General features: G+C 55.1%; 2 protein-coding genes across 9 annotated transcripts in view; both read left to right on the forward strand.

Annotated features, from left to right (window-relative positions):
- Nucleotides 1-4,354, forward strand: part of CRKL (CRK like proto-oncogene, adaptor protein) — a 28,807-nt gene extending 24,453 nt beyond the window's left edge. The window contains exon 3 of the mRNA XM_081036678.1: nucleotides 686-4,354. Coding sequence (XP_080892804.1) covers nucleotides 686-820 — 135 coding nt within the window. The 3' untranslated portion in view covers nucleotides 821-4,354. The remainder of the gene's footprint in view (nucleotides 1-685) is intronic.
- Nucleotides 4,355-11,166: 6,812 nt separating this feature from the next.
- AIFM3 (AIF family member 3) lies at nucleotides 11,167-25,452 on the forward strand. 8 transcript variants are annotated; one of them, XM_081036855.1, is made up of 22 exons: nucleotides 11,167-11,246; nucleotides 13,221-13,283; nucleotides 13,788-13,973; nucleotides 17,888-18,101; nucleotides 18,336-18,445; nucleotides 18,713-18,822; nucleotides 18,919-18,963; nucleotides 19,192-19,288; nucleotides 19,364-19,476; nucleotides 19,695-19,844; nucleotides 20,258-20,349; nucleotides 20,461-20,591; nucleotides 20,680-20,795; nucleotides 20,878-20,949; nucleotides 21,040-21,103; nucleotides 21,640-21,716; nucleotides 21,854-21,971; nucleotides 23,197-23,295; nucleotides 23,587-23,662; nucleotides 24,203-24,307; nucleotides 24,832-24,852; nucleotides 25,081-25,452. In XM_081036855.1, the coding sequence occupies exons 3-22, from the start codon at nucleotides 13,943-13,945 to the stop codon at nucleotides 25,118-25,120; spliced, it is 1,881 nt and encodes a 626-aa protein (XP_080892981.1). In that variant the 5' UTR covers nucleotides 11,167-11,246; nucleotides 13,221-13,283; nucleotides 13,788-13,942; the 3' UTR covers nucleotides 25,121-25,452. The 8 variants fall into 8 exon arrangements, with proteins under 8 accessions (XP_080892981.1, XP_080892985.1, XP_080892979.1 ...); XM_081036857.1 differs by having other exon boundaries at nucleotides 11,168-11,246; nucleotides 19,758-19,844; XM_081036859.1 differs by lacking the exon at nucleotides 18,336-18,445.
- Nucleotides 25,453-25,574: the final 122 nt, after the last annotated feature.

Below are 25,574 nucleotides of genomic sequence, written 5' to 3' on the forward strand. Positions count from 1 at the left end.
GGCCTTCTCCCCCAGCCTTCCTGCTCTTTGCAGCCTGAGCCCTTACGTTGATACGTGGTGGTCTCAGGGAAAAACTAGCAAGTTCACGAACTTGGTATACATTGGCAAAATGTTATTACGTTGGTGCAAAAGTAATTGACGTTATTGTAATTTTTTAACCTCTTAAACTGCAGTTACTTTTGCACCAACCTAATAGGTTGTCTGCTTCCCAGAGGCATATGTAGAGGTACTCAGTCACCTACGCAAACGTGGTTCCAATCCCCACGTAAAAGGAGTTATTTCTTGGTGCTTTCTTAAAAATGCCTGATCTCGTATTTGGGCCATGGACTAACTGTTAGAGGTTTTTGTAACACCCTTTTTTGTGTGACATAACTCAGAGTCAGATTTGTGTCCTATTGGAGTTAGTAGCCAATATGGAGAGAGAAAAAGACTGCTTTTGTGCTCTGGAGCTGCTTCGCTTAACACACATTCTTGCTAGTTGGAGAGAAGCACATTGGGCTAATATTGGTAGTACCTTTTATCTTTGGCACTGCTTGAGTTTCAGCATTGGAAAAGATGAGTTGAGTCCTAAAAAAATGTATAGGTTCCTTTGGATAAGACAGTGTGTGTGATTTAATATTAACTGTCTTTTTTCTTTAGTTTGCAGAGAAAATGCTGACTTTGTCTTCTTTCTCCATCTTTACAGGTTGGTGACATTGTGAAAGTCACAAGGATGAATATAAATGGCCAGTGGGAAGGCGAAGTGAATGGGCGCAAAGGGCTTTTCCCCTTTACGCATGTCAAAATCTTTGACCCTCAAAACCCAGATGAAAATGAGTGATTGATGTTGCCCTGTTTCCTGCTGCTTCGTCGTTCTCCCTGTCCATACCTAGTTTCCTTTGAGTGGGAAAGCATCTGTCGCATAGGCAAGTTACACTGCATTGCCGACGTCCGGCTTTCTGCAGACTGGCGGACTCATACACGTTTGGAATGCACACAGTGGCTGCGTCGGCATCTGTATCATAGTCATAATTGTCAGAGAGGAGCCAATCTTAGAGTTCTTTTGGATCATAAACTGGAAATACTGGTGGAAGCACACAAGTGAAGAGAATTGACAAGGAAAGGGTCTTCTCATCACCACCCTGTTTGATGTACTTGTGACTGATTCTGCCATGTTCATGAGAGAAAGCTTGAGGCTGTGGCGAGACATTTCACGTTGCTGTTCCTTAAAGCAGTGGCTCAGTCACCATTTTGTTTTTCCTTGGAAGAACAGAGCAAGTGACCCTTACGAGGGAATTCTGTCCTAAACTCCCTAAATCTGGCTTTGCTTTTTTTTTTTTCCTTTTGGTTTGATTTTGGAAGACTTAATTAGACTTGTGTATTCTAACAGGTTTTTAAGTAGCAGGTTGGGTTTTTATATTATCACAAGGAATGGCACAAGCCTCTGAGCTTCTAAATTGAAGCTGTTGTAACTACAGGAATATGAAAAAAAAAACCAAACAAAAACCCTGAAGTAGAGGCCTTTATTGTCTTGGTTGCCAACAGTATCTTGTTTTGCCATGCAGCAAACAACACACACAAAAATCAGCAGTCGTGTGCCACGCTATGTGGTTAGCCTCTCGGATTGTGTAGTTCCCAGCAGCAACACGTGGAGGGCGATTTGGGGAAAACCTGTGCTTACCTTGTTTGCCAGTGACAGGGGCATTGGTGGTCGTGGGGCGCTTGGCTGATTTTCTGTCGTGTTTCAGAGAATGTACCTGTTGAACTTCAAGTTTATACAAGTTGAACTTGAAGTATAAGACTTCAAGTTTCTTTAAAAAGTGAGGTCGTTCATAGAATCATTGAATTCATTCATGAATCTTTAAATTCTACTTTCTGAAGCCCAGTCCTCTCTGCCCCCGCCCAAGCTCGCCAGGCTGCCAGAGAAAGACGGTACGGCTCATCCTGGCTCCACTGTCCATGTGCTCGCCATGCTCCCAAGCAAAGAGAATGCAGGCCCTGGGGATGTGTGAATGCGTTTGACGTCTAATGTCGTCGTGACTAGGGGGAACCATTAACCAGTTTATCATTCACCGTTTGCCAGTTTGATGTTCCAGTTTTCCTGTTAGCTGAAAGAGGCCTGTTGATACAAGCAGGCTGGTACCGATGTGTGACTGATTCCTTGTCTGCTGGCTCTAGCACACAAGAATTCTGAAACCTGCCTGCAGTTCTCAGTCTGCTCTATATTCTGGACACTGACGAAGACAGGCCTCACTGAGAAGGAATGCAGCAGACCGAGAGATGTAGCAGCCACCTAATGAGCAGCTCTGTGTCATTTATTGAACATCTGCTACAACCATGGCCCTGTTTCCCAAGGATCTTAGGTTTTGAGGGTTACAGCAATATATTCTGGTGACAGAATCAGCAAAACAACAATTCTCCGATTTCTCTTTTTAAATCAGTATTCTGTCAGGCAGGTAACCAACCGCCACATTAAAGAATCTTGAGAGTGCTCCTGTGTGACAAAATTGATGGTCAGTTGGAAAAACTATCACTGTGGCTGCCCGTCTGGGGTTTTCCTGAAAAAGACAGCAACCGGCTCTTCCTAATCAGTGAGAACTGGGGTCACCTCTGGCTCGGAAGGTACCCGTCCAATTGCAGTTGCCTCTTGTTTGGAATTCAGGCCTGATCTGGCACCCACAACAAGTGACACGTGTGTGACAGGATGCCCACACTCTGCCTGGAAACAGCACTTGCCTTTTCAGCCAGTGACTCAGTACTTGAGGAGAGTGTCTTGCAGAAGGTGGAATATGTGCCTTGTTCACAGAGGGCACAAACCATAAGGCTTTTTTAAACTAAATGTAGCAAAGGGGCTTGGCACCTTTTATGGCAGTGGTTGGCTCCAAATATAAGAAGTAAATGACCCTTTTGGAAAGCATGGTTCCCTTTCAGCCGTATCTGCTGACCAATATAGCAAGACTCCGTGGCATGTGGAGCACTTGAGAATCAGGTTTGGCTTCCCAGTAAGTCTGCTCATCACTTGCACCCGCAGCCATGTCTCCACAACTGCCCAGGAGACTCGGATCCTAAAATAAGCTGAGCCTTAAGTTCTGAACTCTCAAGATACGTGCCAAAAGTAGGACCTTTTTGACTTAGAACCTTATTAGTTTTTTAATCGGGCAGGGAAGTTCTTTTTCACACTAAATATACAGAAAACTACCCCCACCTCAGCTTCATGCCTGGGTTCCCCAGTGGGCTGGGAAACTGCTTCAGAAAGCAGTGTGAATCTTCCAGAGGAGCTGCCTTCCCTCTTTTAAGATTGTCCATTATTGCTACTTGCTCTGCTCTGCTCTTTGTCATTTAAGAAAATATTTGAATGTTAAATTAACTCAGTTGGGAAGTGAACAAATTACATCCTAAAGGGCATTGACAGTTTGATTCAAAATTTATTTATCCTGGGAAGGACCTTCCAACGCAGGAATCATCCTTGTTTCTGTGCGGTGTGGTACCCCCTGATGACATGGTAGCGAAGAGGAGGACGCATTGACTGGCTGCCTGCCATTTGACGACTTTGGTCGCCCAGACGAGACACCTGTACTCATGGTTGGGAAACTGAAAGGAGGAAGGACAACTGCTCCCCCCTTGGAGCTCAAGCCTCCCTGGCACTGTGCTAACTTTCTTTTACAGCTGTTTACAGACAAGGCAGGCCAAGCAGACGGCCACTGCTCTTGTAATGTTTGCTCAGAGGATTATGAACACGTTATTTTTGAAAAGGGATGATATGTTTTTGTGCCAGGTGTTTATAATTTAATCCTTTAATATTATGTTCATTAACCTCTTAAAAATGAGTGAATTCTTGTTTTAACACAGTACCTAAGACTAATGCTTTCTGTGGACACCACTGAGCTCTGCCTCAAACTCCACCCTCTAGGACCCGAGATCAGTGTCCCAGTAACTGCTGTCAGTGTGGACACTGAGCTAGTTGTATATTCTGAAGGAGTAGAAAGACAGTTCTCTGAGACAGGGTCGTTGTCTCTGCAGGAGGAACAGTGGCCTTGCTTCTGACAGTCTTCACTGTGTGTTTTCAAACAACAAAAACAACAGAAAACTCTTTTGACCTGTAACTTAAAGATCATAAACTTCAGGCAATAATATTTTCTGTGTAAGCTTTTAAAATTATTTTTGGGGATCATAGCTTGTTTTATTTTGTGCTATAAAATTAACAGTATTAAATGACCTATATTCTTAGAAAACATCGAGTGTCTTTTCTTAACAGATTAGTGCCTTTTTATTTTTGTATTCCATGTTACGTTGTTGGTCCTGGCACATCAAACCCTTGTTTCCATGGCCTGTTTGTACATTGTCTCAATAAAACTTGCATCAGCTGGTGGCGGCAGCGGCGTTGGTGTTTCGGTGTCTCCTCAGTGCTGCCCGGAGGCGCTCAGCCCCCACCAGCCTCCCAACAGTTCCTGGCAACACACTGGTGCTTCACTGAAGATAAGTCCTGCAGCCCAGTCCCGCTACTGACCCGAAATAGAGTGGGTCTTGAAGGACCAGCCCTTCCGCCCCTCGGGGCCTTGCTACAGAAGAGAAGCCGCTGGTGTTCAGGCTCGGCCTCCTGAGGATGAGGTAATAGTTGCCATGCTTTACACCATCAAGGTCAACTTGGATGTTTTCCCTCACGGGCACCCATATCTAAAGGCTTCTGTTAAATATTTGCTCAGCACACGCTAGCCAGAGTTGAATGGTTTCAAGCAGAAGTCATGGAAAATGAGCAGCCTCATCCCAGAGCCGGGCATGGTATCTGTCTGGCTTTTTTCTGTTTTTCCTCCAGCTTAAGTACTTTTCTTCTGTTCCTATCTGTAGTCTGTATATGGCCCTCCAGATGAACTCTGTGGACCATCAGGTAGCTAATGAGGTATTGGGGGACCGCCGATTTCCCTGACACCCCCTTAGAGCTCTGTTCCCACATCTATGTGTGAGAGGTACAAATCTTGTGGTGAAACCTCTGGAAATGACACTCCCTGGTTCCCACTTGCAGGATTCTGTAGAATTTTAGAGAAAAGTTTGTCTTGCATGGAAATACCAAAACTCAAATCATTCTGGAACAATTTCCTGGAGACACCTTTGAAGAATACTTTCAGTTTGAAAAGTTGTATTTTGGTCAGCAATCCTGGGCTGGATTCCTCTGTGGCAGGGAAGCCCTTGGAAATGGGGTCGGCTCCTACCCCATGTAGGAGGGGCAGCTCCTACATGTGCACCCTGATCTTGAGATATCACCCTGCAGCAAAACAAACAAACAAAAAAAAACGATGACCCTGCTGGGCTTCTGGGAGACTCCTCTGGCCAATTCGGTGACCCCAGCTCCCTCGCAAGGCCTGACCCTGCTCTTGCCGACTTACGTGCACGCCCTGGTTCCCCGGGAGGTGTGCAGCTAGAGCTGGGTCGGGGGATTCAGCCCTGCCCTGGAAAGCGCCGGGTGCAGAAGCGGTGACGATGGCTCCGATGGTGGGGGCGCCGTGGAGCCCTGGGCAGGTTCGGGAAGGCTTCCGTCAGTCAAGGGGCTGTGATGTATCTGCCGCGTGTTGTGAAAGCGAAGCCTGAGTGCGCTGGGGCGCGGACCCGAGTCAGAGGGAGAACAGGCCGCGGGCCCGGCCCACCACGGCCGACTCCCTGTCGGGGCGCTCTCCCTGCTCGCCTTGATGAGGAAACCGGGTGGGTGGAGGGACGCGCGCAGTCGGCAGGGCAGAGCTCAGGCACAGCCTCCATGCCCCTGGTCCGGCGTCCTCAGGCCGAAACCCCGCTGCGGCGCGTTCTCCAGGCTTACACCCGGGCGCTGCAGCTCCCCACGCTGAGCGGCAGCCGTGGGATCCCAGGGAGACCCTGGCGTGGGGCGGGGCCGGGCAGACAGCACGTGGGGAAAGGGCACAGGGAGGGTGGACCCAGCGTGGGGTGGGCGTGGAGGACCTAGAGTGCTCAGGTCCCAGAAAGTGCTGACACTTCCCGATGTTCTCCCGAGCACAGGGCTCTCGGCGGCCACCGAGGGGCCGAAGCATGTCTCTTACGTGGGCCCAGGCCCAGCCGCTGCAGAGATCGAGTCGGCGGGGCCGGGTGGACGCGCGCACTCCCGACGCCTGCACGCCCCGGGTTCCCCGGCAGCGGCAGCAGGACCAAAGGGTGGGCGGGTGGGACGCAGGAGGCTGGGAATCAGGAGTGCGGCCCGGGGCCGTCAGCGCCGCCTTTTCTGGACGGCTCTGACCCCTCACCGTGCTGCTCCGGAGGGGCGGTGCAGAAGCGTCCCAGCTCTGCCAAGGCTAAAGTGGCTGGGGCACCAGCGGAGGAAGGAGGTGTGGAGCGGGTGGCTCGGCGGCGGCCCTGGGAGGACAGCTCATACCCACCTGCCTGAGACAGCTCTGGGGAATCCGTTGTTTAGGCTCAGGGGTCTGAGGAAGGGGATAGGGAAGGGGAAGCCCTCTGAGTGGGCGTCCAAAGCTGCACAGCAGCCAGGTACGGGGCGCAGGGAGTCGTCTGCCCAGTAATTGCACACAGGGCTGGCGTCAAGAAGAGGAGGGACCTGAGCAGAGCTGCGACAGGCCAGTTACCAGAGGAGGGGACCCAATCCCTGGCGCCAGCCTGCCAGGACTTCACCAACACACCTCCAAGGAGTTTGAGAAATTTGGATTTAGAAGGAAAACATCCGTAGGATGCAGCATTCAAAACACGGGTATCTGATGAGAGTGGGTATCTCTCTCCACTCTGTCCATTCCTCTCCCCACAATGTCCGTTTCCAGCTTATTATACATATGTCTTTCCAGTTATTCTATAATATACAAGTAAATACATCTGTAGAAATTCTTTTTCAGTGTTTTCTCTGCACGCAGGTAGATTACTTACTATTCTGCATCTTTCTTTATTTCCCCAATCTATTTTAGAGTGTTCCAAATCAGCATATTGAGTGTTTGTTCCTTTTTCTTCACTGTATATAGTATTCTACGAGATGGATGTATTGTCACTCATTTATGTTCTTCTATGGATGGACATGTAGATCCTTTCCAATCACAGGTGGTTCTTCCCCCTCCCCTCCCACACACACATTAAAATGAGTTCCTCTGAATGGGATTGCTGGGTCAAAGGCTCTGGACATTTGCAATTTTGAGAGCTGTTGCCTAATTGCCCTCTGTAGGGATTGCCTCAGTTTACACTTTCAAGTAGCACCGTGTATGAAAATATCTATAATGTCTTTACAAATGTTCTGTAGACAGCTTTTTATTGTTGAACAATATTTCACTCAATATTCCACTCTGTGGCTGAAGCAGCTTATACTAGCCGATCTGTCACTAGGGGTGGGGAAGTTGCTGTCACGGGGGCTGGGGAAGTTGTTGCCAGTCTTTCTTTTAAAAAAAAAAAAAACTATTGGGGAAGAGTGTGTTTCTCCAAGGCCCGTCAGCTCCAAGTTATTGTCCTTCAATCTAGTTGTGGAGGGCGCAGCTCAGCTCCAAGTCCAGTTGCCATTTTCAATCTTTAGTTGCAGGGGGCGCAGCCCACCATCCCATGCGGGAACCAAACCGATAACCGTGCTGTTCAGAGGTTGCACTCTAACAAACTGAGCCATCCGGCTGCCCGTCTGGAAGCTCAGCAGCAGCTTATTGTCTTCAATCTGGCTGTGGAGGGCGAAGCTCACTGGCCCATGTGGGAATTGAATCAGCAGCCCTATTGTTCAGAGCTCGCACTCTAACCAACTGAGCCATCTGGCTGCCCTGTTGCCAGTTTTGATGATGGAAAATCCTCAGGTCTAAGAAAAGGCTGCAGGGGCTGGGCCCACCTTCCAGCCCTTGGGCTGACTCTAGCCCGTTCCTCACCCCAGCTGTCTCCTGACCTCCTGGCCCCCCTACCCCTTTCCAGTCCGATGCCAGTCCTAGTTGTTGGTATGTTTGTTTGTTTTCCTAAAGACACATGTAATTAAAGCCCATCACCCAGCTCTTCCCTGGCCTGTGACACTTTCATGCCATGCCCCTGCCCAGAACGCAGCACTCAGGCCAGAATGGACCCGCACATTCTGAGTTCCCCAGAATTTGACACACAACCTCCTTGCCTTTGTCCACATGTTACTTCTGTCTGGATGCCGTTCTCTCCTTTGGTGAACTCCTACGTGCCTGTTTGTCCTCAGCTCCTGCCACCTAGTAAAGCCCTCATGACTTTTCCCTTCCTCCATGTGGACTGGAATTAGGACTGGTCACCCCAGAGCCTGAAAACAGGACAGTATTGGCAGCAGCCAGCAACTTGGGGAGGACCCAGGTTAGACTGAAGAGGTTTAAGGGAGATGGAGCTGGCCTCCCTAGTGTCAGAGAGCCCCGGAAAACCCAGAGTGTGCTGGGATTATGATGGTCAGAATGTGTAGACCAACCTGGGCAGGGAGATGCTGAACTACTGTAGTCAGATCAAGCTCGGGAGTCAGGGATGAGTCCAAGAGGGGGGATTTGACCTGGGCTCCCCAACCTGAGGATCCCCAAACCTCTGCCTCCATATAAATAAATCACCGTTTAGCTCTGGAAACCACTTCCACCCATCTTGCCCCTCAACACAGCTGGCCGCAGCTCAGATGTTGGCTGTGCTGTACCAGCTCCTCAACATTTCCTGGGGATCTGTCAGTCAAAACATCTCCCCATTAGGAAATCCATCTAAATCCAGAGAATTTGTCCCTCCTCTTTCAACCCCTTCCCTCAGAACTCCAAAGCTCAAGGAGGGCCCTGCTGACCCTCAGACTGGCCTCCAGGGGGCACCAGTGTCAATGCCAACGTTAGACATTGCAGCTATCACACTTTCTTACCAGGAAAAGGACTATCCTATGACAGTGGCACACCGGCTTGGAGAACCTAGGCTGAGGGGAGGGGGAGCAGGGGAAACTTAAGGAGAAGGTAGATGTAAAGAGGTCAAGGACAGGCTTGCAGCATAGTGGGAGTGCTCCAGGGCTGGGGGTGGGGCAGGGGTCGCCATCACACATGCTTCTCAGACCTCGGCAATCCCCTCTGCCTTTGGGGTGTCTGCTGGTCCAGGGGACTCTCAGCTGCCCCAGTTCACCTCACTACATCTCAACCTGGAGTTTGATTTCCCTCTTTGCTGTTTCCCCATTGGGTATTATCAAGGCCACTGAGATGGACCTATCACTTTACCAGAATTTTTCTTGGGGCAAGATCAGTATCTCAGATTGCCCAAGGTTCAGAGGCCTCCTGAGGGTCCTGGGATCCCCTTGTCCACATGTACCTCAAGTCTGGGGACCCTCCACAAGGCAGCATCCTAGCCTACATGGTTCTACCTTTTGCTCTATGAGCAAAATTTCTGCCCCATCATGGGGCAGCCAGAGATGTGAGCCCAATCCCCAGGGCAAAGGGCACCACGGCAGACTCCCCACATGCCAGGGCATCTCCCCAGTTGTTGGCCTCCTTAGCCTCCATGCTGACCTGTCCCCCAGTCTCATCTCTGACACCCCAAACTCAGCAGCCCTCACACCGCAACCTGAGCACCTGGCTCTGCACTTGTCACGGTGTCCTGGAGGCGGCCCCAGCCAGTGGCCATTACATTTAAACCCACGTTTCCTGGGCAACCTGGGGCAGAGGGGTTCATTGATTGATGGGTCACAGAGCAAAACTCCAACTCTGCGCTGGAGAGCCTGAGGCCTTGGCAGAGCCTGGCAGGTAAGCCCAGCACGGTCTAGCCAACCTGCCAGGATTCAAATCTATGCTCTGAAACTCACCGGCTGTGTGGCCTTGGGGCATCCCTAACCTCTCTGAACCTTGGTTTCCCCATCTGTAAATGGAGATGATGCAAAGAGAACCTTCCTCCTCAGGCTGTTATGAAGGTTAAAGGAATAAATGCACATGAAGCCACAGCCGTGGTTATGGGGTACACACACTGTCTTCCTGGCCTGGGGGTGGGGAGTGGAGTGAGACGGGGATGCAGTCAGCATGTGTCCGGAATGGAGGCAGGCTGGTTGTAGGCCAACGAAAACAGACCCAAGCAATGCCATTTGCCCAGTGACGGGCCTCTCCTATGACAGTGGCAACAATCACACTGAAAATCATAGAGGGCTGGCCTGATCAGAGCGACTGTCTCCCTCCAGCCCTAGACCCCACACCTACCTGAGTGAGTGTGACCCATGGGGGTCCTGGTCCTGCCCCTGGGTGAGACTTAGCCTCTGAGCTTCCCTATCTGTAAAATGAGGGGGGAATTGTGGTGCCCCGCCGGGCTAAGGTGGGGCATAAATAAAGGACTCCCTCTGAAGACTGGAGCAGCCTGGCACCAGGAACTATTACTGCTGTTCTTATTGTCATCCCTACAGGCGAAGAGCAAGGCCCAGAAAGTGGAGAGGCTGCAAAAACTAGAGCCACCAGAAAGGAGCAATAAAAGAACAACAGAGTTGGTGGGCCCTGATGTGTGTAGTGGTAGATGTGACATCACTTCCCCAGAATGTATCATTCATTCACTTCCCCCATAGTCAGAGTTCCAGTTGGCTGGAGGGACAAAACCACAACGCAAAGATCTGGATAGTCAGGGCAATGAAACACAAGAGGTCCAAGAGTCAGAATATCAGGTCCTGATGGAGTATGGGGAGGCTGGTCAAGGAGGGCTTCCTGGAGGAGGGGACAGAACGCCAGGATGCACCAGGATTTATGGGGACCCAGGAAGTTCTCCTGGTATAATGACAGGTGGGAAAGAGAAAATGTAATACAACAACATTTAAAATAGAGCAAATTGTGTTTGGGGAGAGGGGAGGGAGGGAGCTAGGAGACCTGGGAGACTGAATCCCCAAAGCGGGTCAAAGTATCTAGGGGGCAAGCGGGAGTGATTTGGGTTTTCTTTCTTGGAGAGGCTTCTCAGGTGACTTAACTTTCCCCACGCCGCCCACGGATGGTTCGAAGACTTACTAAAGAAAGAAAAGGAAAAAGAATCAGACCCGTTGCGCACCCCAGCTTGGCGCCCCGGAGGGTCGCGAGGATCTCCGGGATCCCAGACTCCGCCGAGGCGTCAAGAGCCTCAAGAGCCCCCGGCTGCCTCCTCACACCTCGAGACCCGCGCGGGGACTCAGAGACCGCCGGCTGACCTGTGACCCTGGACCGCCCCCACCTTCACGGCCCTGCGGGGCGGGGCTGGGCGCGCGGGCTCCCTGGCCGCAGTGTCGCCGCAGCGCCGGCCCCGCCCCCGCCCGCTCCTTCAACCCCCCCCCCCGTTTCCCCCGCCCCGCGGCCGCGGCCCCGTAGCGGCTCCAGAGCGGACGCCTGCGTCCTACCCAGGTGAGCGCCCGCCCCCAGCTCCCGCGACCCCGAACCCGCCACCCGATTCGGCCCCCGGGTCCCTATCCCGCAGCCTCCGCACCCCGAGCTAGCGCGCGCCCTCGCGGGTCTCGGAACCCCGGCGGGCGCTCTGGAGGCTGGGGGTCTGCAGCCGAGGGAAGAGAGACAAGCCAGGGCAGAAGCGCCACTCTTCCTTCTCCCCTCCCCTGCTGGGTCCTCCCCGGCTCGCCGCCGCGTGGCCCTACTGTGTGTCATTCCTCCTTCCTGGGCCACCCGGTCTGGTGGGGGGACCTGGACGATCTGTGGAGACCACTTGAAAAGGCATCCCAGATAGAGGAACAGCACGTGCAAAGGCAGGGAGAGTGCCCCGGAGGTTTGCGCCTAAGCCCTGTAGAGGAGGAGGTGAGGACCGCCTGCTCCCTAAACTCCAATGCCTGGCTGAGGAGCTTGGATGCCATCCAAGAAAGGCTGAAAGCCGCTGAGGACCTGCGCTGGTCAGGAGCCCCCAGGGTGGGTGTAGGAAGGGCCCATCAGACCCTTGGTGAAGAGTGGGACTCAGGGGGAAAGGGGCTGTGCAGAGAAGTGGGGAGAGGCTCCTCTCTCCAGCCTCTACCAGCTGGGGCTCTGGGTGGGGAGGTCTGGGACAGGACACAGGCTCCTGGTGGATAGTTAGCACTCAGGTAGTTACAACTTTTTGGCCATTGGGCAGCTGGTGGGCAACGGACAGCATTCTGCCAAAACATGGGGTCCCCTCCTGCCATGCCCCTGGCAGGACTTTTGCTTTTGAGTGGGGGTGTCGGCCTACAGGAGGCAGGAGGGCACCAAACCTGCCTAGCACACAGTAGGCCCCAGCAAATCTGTTGCCAGGCCCAAGGCCCTGGAGTTTCCAGATACCTGGGCACCTGGGAAAGAAGGGAACAGCCTAGGCGGGCACCTGGTGGCAAGTGCCCCGTTTTCTGGGATCTATGGTCCAGCAGGTGAGGCCTGATGTCAGGAAGGAAGGAAGTAGTCAGGGCTGAGCCAGAGGTGAAGCCAGATCTAGGGAGGGGCCCCCGTGTGCCCAGGGAGAGGGCATGAGGGGCGGGTGGTGGCCACATTTTACCAATCTGCCTTGGCGACAACTGGGGGAAAGAGCATGGGAGTACAGGCAGGTGGCGTTTGGGTGCCACAGCTTCTTGGCCTGTAATGGGCATGTCTAGAGTAGGTAAGACCAGGTGCCAGGCAGTAGGTGTTCCTTCCCCAACCTTTTCGTACTGTCTTCTTGGCCCCCTTGCTCTGAGGCACCCACCCAGGGCCCTTGCTGGGATCTGGGATAGACCCAGTAAGCCTCAGCCCCACCTGGAGTTAGACTTCAGGAAGAACTTTCAAGGGAAACAAAGGAGATGAGAGTGGGATGGACAGTCGTAAACAGGGCAGCTACACTTTTGTCCTGGGTCTCCCAAAGTCCAGTCTATAAGCTGCATCTTCGGGAAGGTCCATCCTGTGGCCTTGAGGGCTCCTTGACCACAGGGATCTCTGCTGACCTGGTGACCCCTCCCCCAGCCCAGTGGCTTGCAGGGTGATATTGAGCTTCTTGGGTCCGTACCCTTCTTTGAACTAAGTAGGAAAGGGGCTGGGAGGCCACCCAGATGCCCCTACCTGCTGTGTGACCTTGGTAAGCCCTTGGTTCTTCAGTTTCTCCATTTGATGCAGGGCATGACCTCAGCACCATGGGCTTGTGAAGAGTGAGGGTAGGGGGTGAGAGCTCATGGCTGCCGGGCATGGCCTGTGGCCGGACTGTGGCCTCCCTTTCCCGCCTGACCCCATCAGGCCCGGGCTGACTGCCCACTTCTGTTCACCATGGAGCTGGGTTTCCCTGGGGACCAGTGGACTGACCCAGCCCCGCCCCTTCCAGCCCCTCCTGGTGGCAGCTCACACTGGGAGGAGGGGTGGAGGCTGCCTCCTGGACCCCTGCCCCCTTGCCCTGCCTTTCAGGGCCAGGCAGCCTGCATCCACTGTTGGGCTGGGAACAAGAAGCAGTGGCTGCCCATGGAAGAGGTATGTGTAGAGGGGCTGTTGGCCAGGGTGGGCGCTGGCGCCAGGGAGAACTAAATGTCACTCCATTGTAGTGAAGAGAAACCCGAGGTCCAGGAGGGTTCTGATCTGTCCAAGTGGGCCTGGGCTTTGACCCCAGGCATGGTGGTCTCCCCGGAGAAAGGAGTGTCCCAGGGCTCCCAGGCTGTGGGATTCTGAGGGGGCAGCAGAAAGCAGGGAAGATTTGCTGGACAAGGCAGCGGTGGGGTTGGACCTAAAAGTCTGGCTAAGTTGGAACACAGGGGCTCCCTTGGCAAAGGTGGGAGGGGGCAGTGAGGGTGCTGAGCACGGGGCCTTACAGTGAAGGTGTTCCTGTGGGATCTGGTCTCCTATATGCAACAATCGCCAGCTCCAACGTGGGCCTCTTCCCGAAACTCCCCCACCATTTGTGTCTCTCTCTGTGTCTCTACCCATATAACCTATCTAAGCCCTAGGCCTTCTTGACACTCCCCTGTCCCCTCACCGCAGGCCCGCAGATCCTGAAGGTAGCTCCAGCTGGGATGGTGATGGAAGCTCCAGCATTTCTAAGGGCCGTGGGGGGTCTAGCCCCACTGGGGGCACCCTAGCCTCCCATCGCCCACCATCTGTGCACCTGCCCCCTGCCCGTCAGAGGGCCACTCGCCATGGGCGGCTGCTTCTCCAAACCTAAGCCAGGTAACTTCTCTCTTCTTGCCTACCTCCTCCCCTCTCCCTCCTCCTGCCACCTTCCCCCCCCTCCTGCCTCCAAAGTAGGTCAGGCTGGGCGGCTGCAGCTGCGCCTCCGAATGTTAATGCGCAGCAGGCAGGAGGGGGTGAGGGGCCTGGAGTCTTCTGGCCCCCTTCCAGGGACTCCCACTCTTTATTTGGGGCTTTGGGTGCTGGTAGTAGGAATAGCAGCTGAATCTTTCTTGGAAAGGGGAGGGGAGGGTTCTTCTTGCCACAGGGTGAGGAGGGGAGCTGTGTTCCCTCAGGGCCAGGGAAGGGGGGCTCTGGGGACACCCTCAGCCACTCTATGACCCAGAGTACACAAGGTACCTCTCCGAGCCTCAGTTTCCCTCTCTACAAAATGACCTCTCGGAGTTGCTGTGAGAGTGAGTGGACAGGTCCCAGCCCTCTTCACCTCTCTGACTCCTGTGTGACCTTGGGCCATCTCCTCAGCCTCTCTGGGCACACTTCCCCATTTTTACAGGAAATCCCCATGCTGCCTAGCCCAAGGGGTTCCAGACCAGGGTAGGGGTGTCCCAGGGTGCCGGGGAGGCATGAGTTCAATCTCCTCTGGAGACTGTCGGCTGGGTTCTCCCTCTGGCCTCCACTTTCCCTCTTCCCTTCTCACAACACCCAGGAAAGCAATGTGTACAGGCATGTCACAGATGAAGAAACTGACGCCGAGAGAGGTCTCTCTAGTGCCCAGTCAGTACCCCACCCACCTTGCGCAGGCGACCGTGCCCAGGCCTGCTAACCCCAGCTCACCTTACCTGATACCCATCGGCTTCATTACCTTGGAACGCCTGATCCTTTTCTCCTTTTCCTGGGTCTGAGGGAGAATTTAGGGGCAAGAGGAGATGTGTGATGTCCTGCCAGGTAGAGGAACACACTGACACCTGCCCCAGAAACCTGCTCTCTCCCCTTACTCCTATGCGGTAGATATTGAGCCCTAGGCCAGATCCTGCCTCGATGTGTGACCTGGGCAAATGATGTCCATTGTCTTGACCTCAGCCTCCTCCCATCGGAATTGGGCAGAAGGATGCTGGCTGGCCCCATATCGGGCTCCTGTAGAACTACTGGGTTGGCAGGAGGCCCAGCGCAGAAGATGCCACCTATAGCTACTTTTAAAGTAATGCAAAGGACTGGCCTGCCTGGGACCCCTGGCCCCAGGATTCCTGGTACAGGATTTGGTCACTCTCACTACACCAGTGGCAGTGCTAAGAACTTGGCCTCTTGAGTCCAAATCCAGCCCCCCTTTCTGGCTATGTGGCCTTGGGCAGGTGATATTACCTCTCTGAGTCTCTGTGCTCTCACTTATAAAATGGGGGCTGATTATTATGTCCCCTGTGCTGGCTGTTGTGTTTAGCACAGGGCCCCACACACCAGAAGCACTTGCAGAACGTTATCATCCCCTCTTTTGGGGCTGGGCTCTCTATAGCCAGGACTTCCCTGTGGGGCTGTGGCAGGAGGGTAGGAGGGCAGGAGGGCACGAGCTCAGGCCCCAGGTACACTTGCTGGGCAGATGAGGGGTGAGGCTTAGGGAATTTCAGGGTGTGGGAGTGAGAGCATTCAGCCATGAAGGTTCAGCTCAGGCCATAAGGAAACCAGTACAAGCAGAAGATCTTTGTGAAAATTCTTCGTTTTCTAACTTGTTCAACTCTGTGGCTCGGAGCATATCAGCACAAACTTTCTGAGCTCCCTCTATACTCCCCATGCTTCAGTGGCTGTGTTCCTTATAGAAAGACCCTTATTAAGCTCAGAAGTAGGAAGAAGTGCACCTGTCTTAGTATATGATCACCTCTTTTTTATTAGGCCAAGTGCTACCTAAAGACTTTCCCTCTTTGCCATGGCTGCCCGGAAGCTTGGAGCTAACCAATAAAACACTATTACAAAAAGTGTAATAGAAACACACAACACACACAAAAAAGAAAGAAAGTGAAAGAAAGAAAGAAAAACACACATTAAAAAAATAAGAAACAACAATAGCAAAAACACTATTACCCAACTTCATTTGTTGAGGTTCTACTCTAGGTTTCATATATTATCTTCTTCAGTATTCAGTGTCACCAAAGAGGCAGATGCTGTTCTCTCCATTTTTTTGTTGTTGTTGTTGTTCTCTCCATTTTATAACAAAGGCATCTGCCGAGAGGAGCTAAGGCAGGGGGCCATGGTCACATGGGCAGCTGGAAATCATGGAGCTAGGTTTGATTTGGCTCTGTGGGTAAGCAGAGACCCCCTCCTCATTCACCTTTCTGCCGCTGCTCCTGACTTAATAGCTTCCAGTTAGATTGCATTAGAGAGTATCTCGGAGCCTTCTGGAAGAAGGTGGAAGATGAAAACAGCCTGGCTTGGCTGTTATCTGGGTCCCTGCCAGGCTGTTCTTGTGAGCTCCTTCTCTAAAGCCCTCATAGCTGGTGTCAGCTGAGTCCAAAGTATTTTTCTTTCTAATTCTTCTGAAAACATTCTAACACCATTACATAAAGTATGGAAAATGAAGGGAAAACACCCTCCCCCCACTATCCCTCTCCACCCCCCCCCCCACACACACACACAACAACTTCAGCATGTGGTGTGCTCAGGTGCCATTCCTGCCCAGCTGGAATTATGGAGTGTACCTTCACCTCTGACTCCTGCTATGCGCAGGCCTGGGCTGAGGGCTGTAATGTGAGGCTGGAGGGGAGGGGGCATGCTACCCCCCGCCAGGCTCCCAGGCCAGGCCAGGGTGGGTGATTGGGTGATTAGCACAGCATGAGACGAGGAAGGATGGCAGCTTGGGCCAAGGAAACTGCATAGGCAAAGGCTGGGAACTGTGACTCTGGGTTCTTTGCTTCTAGACTGTCACGTCTGAGGTGGAAGGGATCAGAGGTGAAGCCGGGAGAGGCCTGGAGGCTCTGGCGCCTTGGGAGTTGGGAGAGGCACCTCCTGCTCCAGCATTAGGCCCACGCTGTGCCAGGGGCTTAGCTTCCATCACTCAGCTGTCCTCCCTGTAGCTGCAGCCCAGGAGGCCGGATTATTGCTGCTCAAAATTCTGTTTATTGTTCCCTTCTAATTAGAAAAATACTCCAGGCACATTGTAGGGAATTTGGAAAATGTGGAGAAGTATAAAGAAGAAAATGACAATCTCCGGCTAACTCCCCGCTAGCGCTGGCCCCAGGGGCAGGCAGGGGAAGTGTCTTCTGTGTGGAGGCTGAGGGGGGTTGTGCCCTCTCTGCACCTCTCCCCAGGTGGGAGTCATCCCTAAGGCTCCAGATCCCTGCAACACGAAGACGCTGTAAAACCAGCGCTTGGTAAATGCTGAAGGATTCTCAAACTTGTGAGAATAGCTATTTTAAGAAGTGGAAATTATGTCATATACACTTTTGTTTTTTTGAATTTTGAAAAGAATTGCAAACCTATGGGAAAGTTGCAAGCATAGAACAAGGAACCCTCGATTTCCCTTCACGCATTTTGACCAGCTGGGATCTGAGCTGCACCCCTTTGGAATGCCCTGTTCTCACTTGAGTCAGACTCTAAATGTGCCCCTGATCCGTGGGGGATGTTGTTCTCCACTGGGGAGTGTGGCCTTGGAGTCAGACATTCCTCTACACAGATTCCTGCAGAAAGGGCAATGTTAGGATTCAAAGAGCTTTGTTTGTGACCCACTCATGAATTTTGTTATTGAAAAGAAAACGTGTGGAAATTAATTCAAGCCCACCCAGTGCCTGCCCCTGGTGCTCCCCCCCCCCCCCCGCCCCGTCCTGCTTCTTGCCTGTTTTAGGTGATACAGAAAGCTTTCTGGAGAGGTTGAGGTACAGGGGAGAACCCACACTCAGGAGCAAGCCCTGATTGTGGGGTGGACAAGGTGGGTGGTCTGGAGGCTCACAGTCCACCCCTCTCCTCCTCAGTGGAGCTCAAGATCGAGGTGGTGCTGCCAGAGAAAGAACGGGGCAAGGAGGAGCTGTCAGCCAGCGGGAAGGGCAGCCCCCGGGCCTACCAGGGCAATGGCACTGCCCGCCACTTCCACACAGAGGAGCGCCTGCCCGCCCCTCACCCCTACCCCGGTGCTCAGGACTGCGTGGAGGCCGCCGTCTGCCATGTCAAGGACCTTGAGAATGGCCAGTGGGTGCTGGGCTTGGGACGGGTCAGAGGGCCCAAGGTGGGAGGCATGCACAAGCCACGCATGTGGTGGATGGGGTGGTCTGGAGGGGCCATGGCCCACTCCTGTGCTGGCCCCTGCCTTTGTGGTTTCTGCTGGTCTGGGCCTGCTCCCTAGAAGGCCGGACTCGGGAGGAGGCGCCTTGAGGAGCTGGTGCCTCCCATCTGGCCTGACTTCTGAGGTCAGCCCTTCCCCAGGATGCGGGAAGTGGAGCTGGGCTGGGGGAAGGTGCTGCTGGTGAAGGACAACGGGGAGTTCCATGCCCTGGGGCACAAGTGCCCACACTATGGTGCGCCCCTAGTGAAAGGTGAGTGGTCCTGGTGCATGTGAGAGTGGGGCGGGACTTCCTGAAGTGGGATTGGCCTCTGCACCATCAAAGAGGGGAACTCGTCCCCTAGGGGACTCCTGCCCCCACCTCCAGGCCCTCGGCCAGCTTGGCTCCTCCCTGGGCCTCCAGTTCCTCATCTGTTGGTGGGGTCTCCTGAGCTGTGTGGAAGGGTCAGAGGGTGCTGGGACACGGGTCCTTTGAAAGGAACTCTTGCCGGGGTCCCCAGCTCAGCACTGCCCCTCCCAGGTGTGCTGTCCCGCGGCCGGGTGCGCTGCCCCTGGCATGGTGCCTGTTTCAACATCAGCACCGGGGACCTGGAGGATTTCCCTGGCTTGGACAGTCTGCACAAGTTCCAGGTGGGGCCGGGGGCACGATTGGGGGGAAGAGCCTGGGGGATGGGGTCGGGGCTGCAGCACCCCACAGCCTGCTTCTGAGCTCCGAAGCATTTGCAGGTGAAGATTGAGAAGGAGAAGGTGTACGTCCGAGCCAGCAAGCAGGTGAGGGGTGGCTTGGGGCTCAGGCAGAAGGGAGAGACAAAGAGGGCCTGTGGTCCCAGGGAACAGCACAAGCAAAGCCCTGGGATGGGAGGGAGTCCGGTGACGAGGCTGGGGAATAGCGTGAAGGGCTGCATGGCGGGGATGAAGCTGGACTGCTAGAATGTCGGCGTAGGGAGGTTGGCCATGACTTCTGCTCCCAGCTGCCCCCCACTCTCTGGTGACCCCCAGGCCTTGCAGCTGCAGCGAAGGACCAAGGTGATGGCCAAGTGTATCTCTCCAAGTGCTGGCCACAGTGGCAGCACCAACGTGCTCATTGTGGGCGCAGGTTGGTGGTAGGATCATGATGGGCAGGTTGGGGTGGGGGAGAGGTGGTCACTGACCCACAGCCCTCTCCCCTCAGGTGCAGCTGGCTTGGTGTGTGCAGAGACCCTGCGGCAGGAGGGCTTCTCGGACAGGATTGTCCTGTGCACACTGGACCGGCACCTCCCCTATGACCGGCCTAAGCTCAGCAAGGTGGGGGCTGGGTGACTAGGGGCTGTGCCCTATTCCTCTGGGCAAAGTTAGGCCCACTCAGAGCCCTCCTTGTTGCCCCTTGGGGGTCTGGCCAGCTGCCTTCTCCATTCATGCCAGGCCCATCTGTGGTGTTTTGGGGTTTGAAGATCTGGGTTTGCTGAATTCTGTCCTGCAGCCCCCATGTGACCCGGAGCTGGCCCCATCCTCCCTGGGCCCAGGTCCTCTGTTGCAAAATGGAACAATGCCCCCTAGAGCCGTCTCAAGTTGGCTGTCTCCCGCAGTCCCTGGACGCCCAGCCTGAGCAGCTGGCCCTGAGGCCCAAGGAGTTCTTCCGAGCCTATGGCATCGAGGTGCTCACCGAGGCCCAGGTACTGGGCCAGGCTGGGAGCTATGAAGGGCGAGGCCGTGTGGGTCCCTGAAGGTGTCGGGGTGCTCTACCCTCATGCCTAGGCCCCCAGAGGATTCTGCCAGTCTGGCAGGCTGCTCTGGGTCTTCTTTCCGGCAGGGCCATGGGTACACACGGAGAGCTCCAGTGTGTGGAGACATAGATGATTGTCTCCGGGCTGGGATGGGAGAACCCGGTGGGACTTGGGAGTGTAAGAAGGGCTTTGAGGGGAAGGTGATGTCTGAAGCTTAAAGAGTGAGGAGGAGTTGCCAGGTGAGGGAGGAAAGACACCGCGATGGCACAAACAGCCCCCATGGAGCTGCTCAGTGGGTCTGGCTGGGCCCCAGGAGTGGGCAACCAGGCCCAGGTCCATGCTCTGCCTGGTGGGGGTTGCAGGTAGTCACAGTGGACGTGAGAAACAAGAAGGTCGTGTTCAAGGATGGCTTCAAGTTGGAGTACAGCAAGCTGCTGCTGGCACCAGGGAGCAGGTGGGAAGGTGTCTCCCTGGCTGCCCCCTGTTGGACACTGGGGTAGGGCACCAGCCAGGATGGGAGGGCTTGGGGTGCTGGAGCCCCTCACTGACGCTGGCTATGTCTCAGCCCTAAGACCCTGAGCTGCAAAGGCAAAGAGGTGGAGAACGTGTTCACGATCCGGACCCCTGAGGATGCCAATCGCGTGGTGAGGCTGGCCCGGGGCCGAAACGCGGTGGTTGTGGGAGCCGGCTTCCTAGGTGAGCAGCTGGGGGTGGTGAGGGGGGTAGCCAGTCCCGGCCCTGGGAGGTACAGGGTGTCAGCCTGCTGCCCACCACCCTGGCTCAGGGATGGAGGTAGCTGCCTATCTGACTGAGAAGGCCCACTCAGTGTCCGTGGTAGAGCTGGAGGAGACGCCCTTCAAGAGGTTCCTGGGGGAGCGTGTCGGTCGTGCCCTCATGAAGGTGAGCCCCCAGCGCCTCAGAACCCTGGATGCCCAGCCCAGCTCCAGCTGGGCTCGCACCCATGGCCTACCTGCCCTGACAGATGTTTGAGAACAACCGGGTCAAGTTCTACATGCAGACAGAGGTGTCAGAGCTGCGGGCCCAGGAGGGAAAGGTGGGCCCTTCTCCTCGTCCCCTGCCACTCTCTGTCCTTGTCCCGTGCCCAGGAGCTGGGCATACCTGCTCACCTGGCTACTCTCCACAGCTCAAAGAGGTCGTGCTGAAGAGCAGCAAGGTGGTGCGGGCCGACGTCTGTGTGGTGGGCATTGGTGAGTGGGTGGGCAGGTGGGTGCGAATGAGCAGAGCCTTCGGTCAGTCCCTTCCCCTCACGAGCCTGTTTTCACATCTATAAAATGGGGACCCACTTCAAAGCAGCGTTGGAGAATGGGCATGCTTGGCCCAGGCCTGGCATGGAGGTTGCTCCCAGTGGCCATCGCCCACTCTCACCTAACTCCATGGCCTGCCCTGTGCAGGCTACAGGACACAAACAGCCTCAAACTGGTCCCTGCTCCAGCTGAGGTGCCAGTTGGGGAGGGACAGGGCTGGGAGGTGGCAGCACAGAGGCTGAGGTGGTGGTGTACGCCCCCCCAGGGGGCTTCCTGAAATGCTTCTCAGAGGAAGCTATCCCTGAGGCCTGATGGGAAGTGCGGGGTTCTGAGGGGGCCCTGCAGGGGGGCCAGGATGCACAAAGGCTGGATGATGCGTCTGGGACTGGGTTGTGGCAAGTACAGGGTATGGGTCCCACAGAACAGTGAGGAGGGAGCAGGGGGGCCAGGCAGTGGACACAGTGGCCCTGTCCTGTCAGGTGCGGTGCCAGCCACGGGCTTCCTGAGGCAGAGCGGCATCAGTCTGGATTCCCGAGGCTTCATCCCTGTCAACAAGGTGGGGCTGGGTGGGATGGGAAAGCAGCTGGGCTGGGGGTGGTCGGTCAGGGCCCCATCCTATCCATGGAGCCCTCCTGGGGGGCACCAGAGAGTGGGGGGCTCCATGAAGCCCATCTATGGGCCCTCTCCCCTCAGATGATGCAGACCAACGTCCCAGGCGTGTTTGCGGCTGGAGATGCTGTCACCTTCCCCCTGGCCTGGAGGAACAATCGGAAAGTGAACATCCCACACTGGCAGATGGCTCATGCCCAGGGTATGGCCAGCTCCACAGCAGGGTGGGAGGTGGGACGCTGTCCCAGGGTCTCAGCGCCCCCCAGGCCCTCCTCTCAGTTGCTGACCTTGGTTGCTGGTTGCAGAGCCACTCAGAGCTCTGTCGTGGCCTGTCTGGCCAGCCTCATCCAGGTGACCAGGCCAGCTCACAGAGCAAGAACCCTGTGACACATCTCCAGAGACCTGCCTTCTGTGTCCTCTGGATACCCCGTTCAGCCAGCCAGAGCGCCCCACCGCACTTGTCTTTCCACCAGCTTCTCCTTTTCTTTTGTCCTCAAAGACACGTTCACCAGGGAGAAAGGGATTTGGTAGGACCCGGGCCAGCTCCCCACTCAGTGCTTCCATCTCCTTTGAGCCACTTGACTGGCTCTGGGCATGCAGTCGCCTTATGCAGGCCCCGGGGAGGTAGCCAAACCTGGGCTCAGTGGGGAGCTGTTGTCCTATCTGAGGAATAGCTTCCCCCCTCACCAAGACGCCAAAGCTGTTTTCACTGTGCACACCGGGTCTGGGCCCCTAAGCTGCTGGTGACAGCAAGTTAGTCACCTCATAGGGATGACAGCACACTCCCTGCACCCACCTCCCCTCCCCTCTGCCATCACGTTATCTGAGCTTCTGCTGCCTGAAACCTCACTCCTGGTACCAATTTCTGTTCAGGTCCAAGGTTTGAAGTTGGTGCTAGGTTTTAAGAGCCAAAGGCTACTCATCAGCTGAATGTATTTAAGGAGTGACTGAGAGGGTCCCAGAGACTTTCACAGACATCCAACCACAGGGCTCCAGGGGAGTCTCATGAACCGGGAAACCACCCACGTTATTCTCTCTGGAGCCCTGGGTGTAGCTGTCATCTCTGCTTCCTGGGCACTTGTGCCCACTCTCCTGCCTCCCTCTTCAGACCTGATGTGTCTGATTCATTGTGTGCACACCTGAGATGGCCAAGCAGCCCACAGCCTCAGGAAGCCGACCTTCCAGACCAAGGGCACTTCGAATTCTCCAGAGAAGCAATCTAAGTGGCCAGTTTTGAGCTAGGTGTCCTCCTACATACCAATCAGCTGCAAACAAGGGTGGGCAGTTGGCTGCTCAAAGGTGCACCTCTTGACCTCTGGGGAGGGGAAGAGTAGCCCCACATATGAGGGGTTCCCAGAGAGCCGGGGCAGTCAGTGTAGGAGTGGTGGGAGCTAGGGTCAGGGCTGTCACGACTCTGGGTCCCATAGGACGCGTGGCTGCCCAGAACATGCTGGCGCAGGAGGCAGAGATCAGCATTGTGCCCTACCTGTGGACTGCCATGTTCGGCAAGAGCCTGCGCTACGCAGGTAACTGGGGCCTTGGACGGGGTGGGGCCAGGAGAGTTTAGCAGCAAAGCTAAGGTGTTGGCGGAGTGAAGAGGTGGGGCTTGGAGTCAGGGCGGGACCATGAGCATCCCAGGGGCGGGGCCACGACAGCCATGAAGAACGGCAAAGAACTCGCTGGGGGCGGGGCCAGGGACGACCTCAAAGGACAAAGGGAGCTGGGCCTGGAGGGGGGGACCAGGGGCTTGTTAGGAGGGCACAGGTGGAGCTCCATCCCCTCCTCACATGGGCGTCACCCGCCTGCCCGGCCCACAGGGTATGGAGAAGGCTTCGATGACGTCATCATCCAGGGGGATCTGGAGGAACTGAAGTTCGTGGCTTTTTACACCAAGTGAGAGCAGCAGGGTGGGGCAGGGGCGTGTAGCAGCCGGAGGCCTGTTGGGAGGAGCAACTCATCCTAGAGAAACACTGCTCCAGAGGGGTGGGGGGCTTACCTGAAAGGTGGGTTGACTGGCAGCAAGAGGCAGTCAGGCAGGACACCAGAGGAGGGGGAAGGAGGTGGGCAGTAATACCTCCCGCTGCCACGCACTGAGGCAGGACATTTTATGTTCAGGACAGCTCTTTAGGTGGGTGCTGACATCCCCCTTTTACACTGAGTAGTCACACAGGTAGAGAATGGTGGGTGACGCCAAGAAGCTAGCCCAGCCCTGAACCCCACTGAGGAGTAAGGCCAGAGCCTCCTTGGGGTTCCCGTAGGAGCCTGAATCCCGTGCTGGGCTAAAGTGTGAAGCAGGGAGGACTGGGGGCTCAGGACATTCCTATTGTCCCAGGTAAGATGCCTCCCTGGGCCTTAGGTAGACAGGTGTGTCAGGGTCTCCAAGAAGAGGCGCGACTGGGGGCAGTCCTCAGGCTCTGCCCCCTCTCTCTGCAGAGGCGATGAGGTGATCGCCGTGGCCAGCATGAACTATGATCCCATCGTGTCCAAGGTGGCTGAGGTGCTGGCCGCTGGCCGTGCCATCCGGAAGCGGGAGGTGGAGTGAGTGTGGGCATTAGAGGCCTGGGTGGCACGCGGGGGAGGGGAGACAAGTCCACTGAAGGGCTGGTTTAAGCTGCCCATGGCAACTATGGGGCAGAGTGTGGCGAAGGTTGTAATGTGGGAGTGGGCTGGTTAGATGTACTCTTGGGAGACAGAAGGGAAAGGAGCCGTGTCCCAGGGCAAGCCCACTGCTTGGGCAATCACTGGGCCTGGCACACCTGACTCGACATGTTTGTAGTGAGCCTGGCAGAGCCAGGTGGGGAAATGGAGCCGGTAATGATCCTGGGGACACCTTGCACAGAGAGGTGGGGTGGTGGCTTGGAGTCTGAGAGACACTGGACACCAACTGGTACCCTCATCCTAGCATGGTGCCAAGGGAGTCACCCTGTGGGCTCAACCTTCCTACAGAGAGCCCCAGGGACTGGGGTAAGCCTCAGGCTAAACACAATGGAGAACCAAAAGGGGACATAAATGACATGCTCTCTCCCTGGCCTTCTCTGTCTCTCCTTCTTGCTCTCACAAAGGCTGTTTCTGCTGCACAGCAAGTACGTTTGTCCTCTGTCCTTCCTGTTGATAATTCCGACCCTTTCCCACCTCAGCCCAGAGTCTGCACCCAATGTGATCTTTCCCCCTCTGCCCAAATACACATCCCTGCTGGGCACCAGGGTCTGGCACAGAGCAGCCCTTGCTGTCATCAAGGGCCAGCTGCTCATGGTGCTTAGTGAGGAGCCTTCTCTCTTCTGCCCTGACTTCTCCTCCCTTCATTCCTGCAGGACCGGCGACATGTCCTGGCTCACAGGGAAAGGATCCTGAGCTTGCATGCAGCAGATTTGGGCAGGCATGCTGGGGCACCAGGGACAGAGGCCAAGCCCTGGGGGCAGGTGCCAACCTCCAATTTCCCAGGATCCCCTAGGGCAGAACCTGAGCCCTCCCAGTGCTTACCATCGATCAGCTGCCTAGCTCACATCCTGAGAGGCCTCTGCTGCTTCCAAGAGATGCTCACCTCCCAAGGCCTCAACCACCAGGCATTGCTGGCAGTCAAGGCAGGACAGGCCCTGCCTCTTCTCCCTCTATTGCAACTGGTCCCCTGTGGGACCCTGCAACATATTAGACATTATCTTAATATTAAAACACACATATTTGCAGGTCTGTGTGACTTCCACTGCGTTGGGCAAACACTCAGGAGAAAGAAAGCAGGTGACAGTCAGGTACAACCACAGAATGCTCAGTGCCACACCAAGGACGTTTGGCCTGTGAGCGCCCAGAG

Source organism: Rhinolophus hipposideros, assembly GCF_964194185.1.
Source record: "Rhinolophus hipposideros genome assembly, chromosome: 24".
NCBI classification, from domain to species: domain Eukaryota; kingdom Metazoa; phylum Chordata; class Mammalia; order Chiroptera; family Rhinolophidae; genus Rhinolophus; species Rhinolophus hipposideros.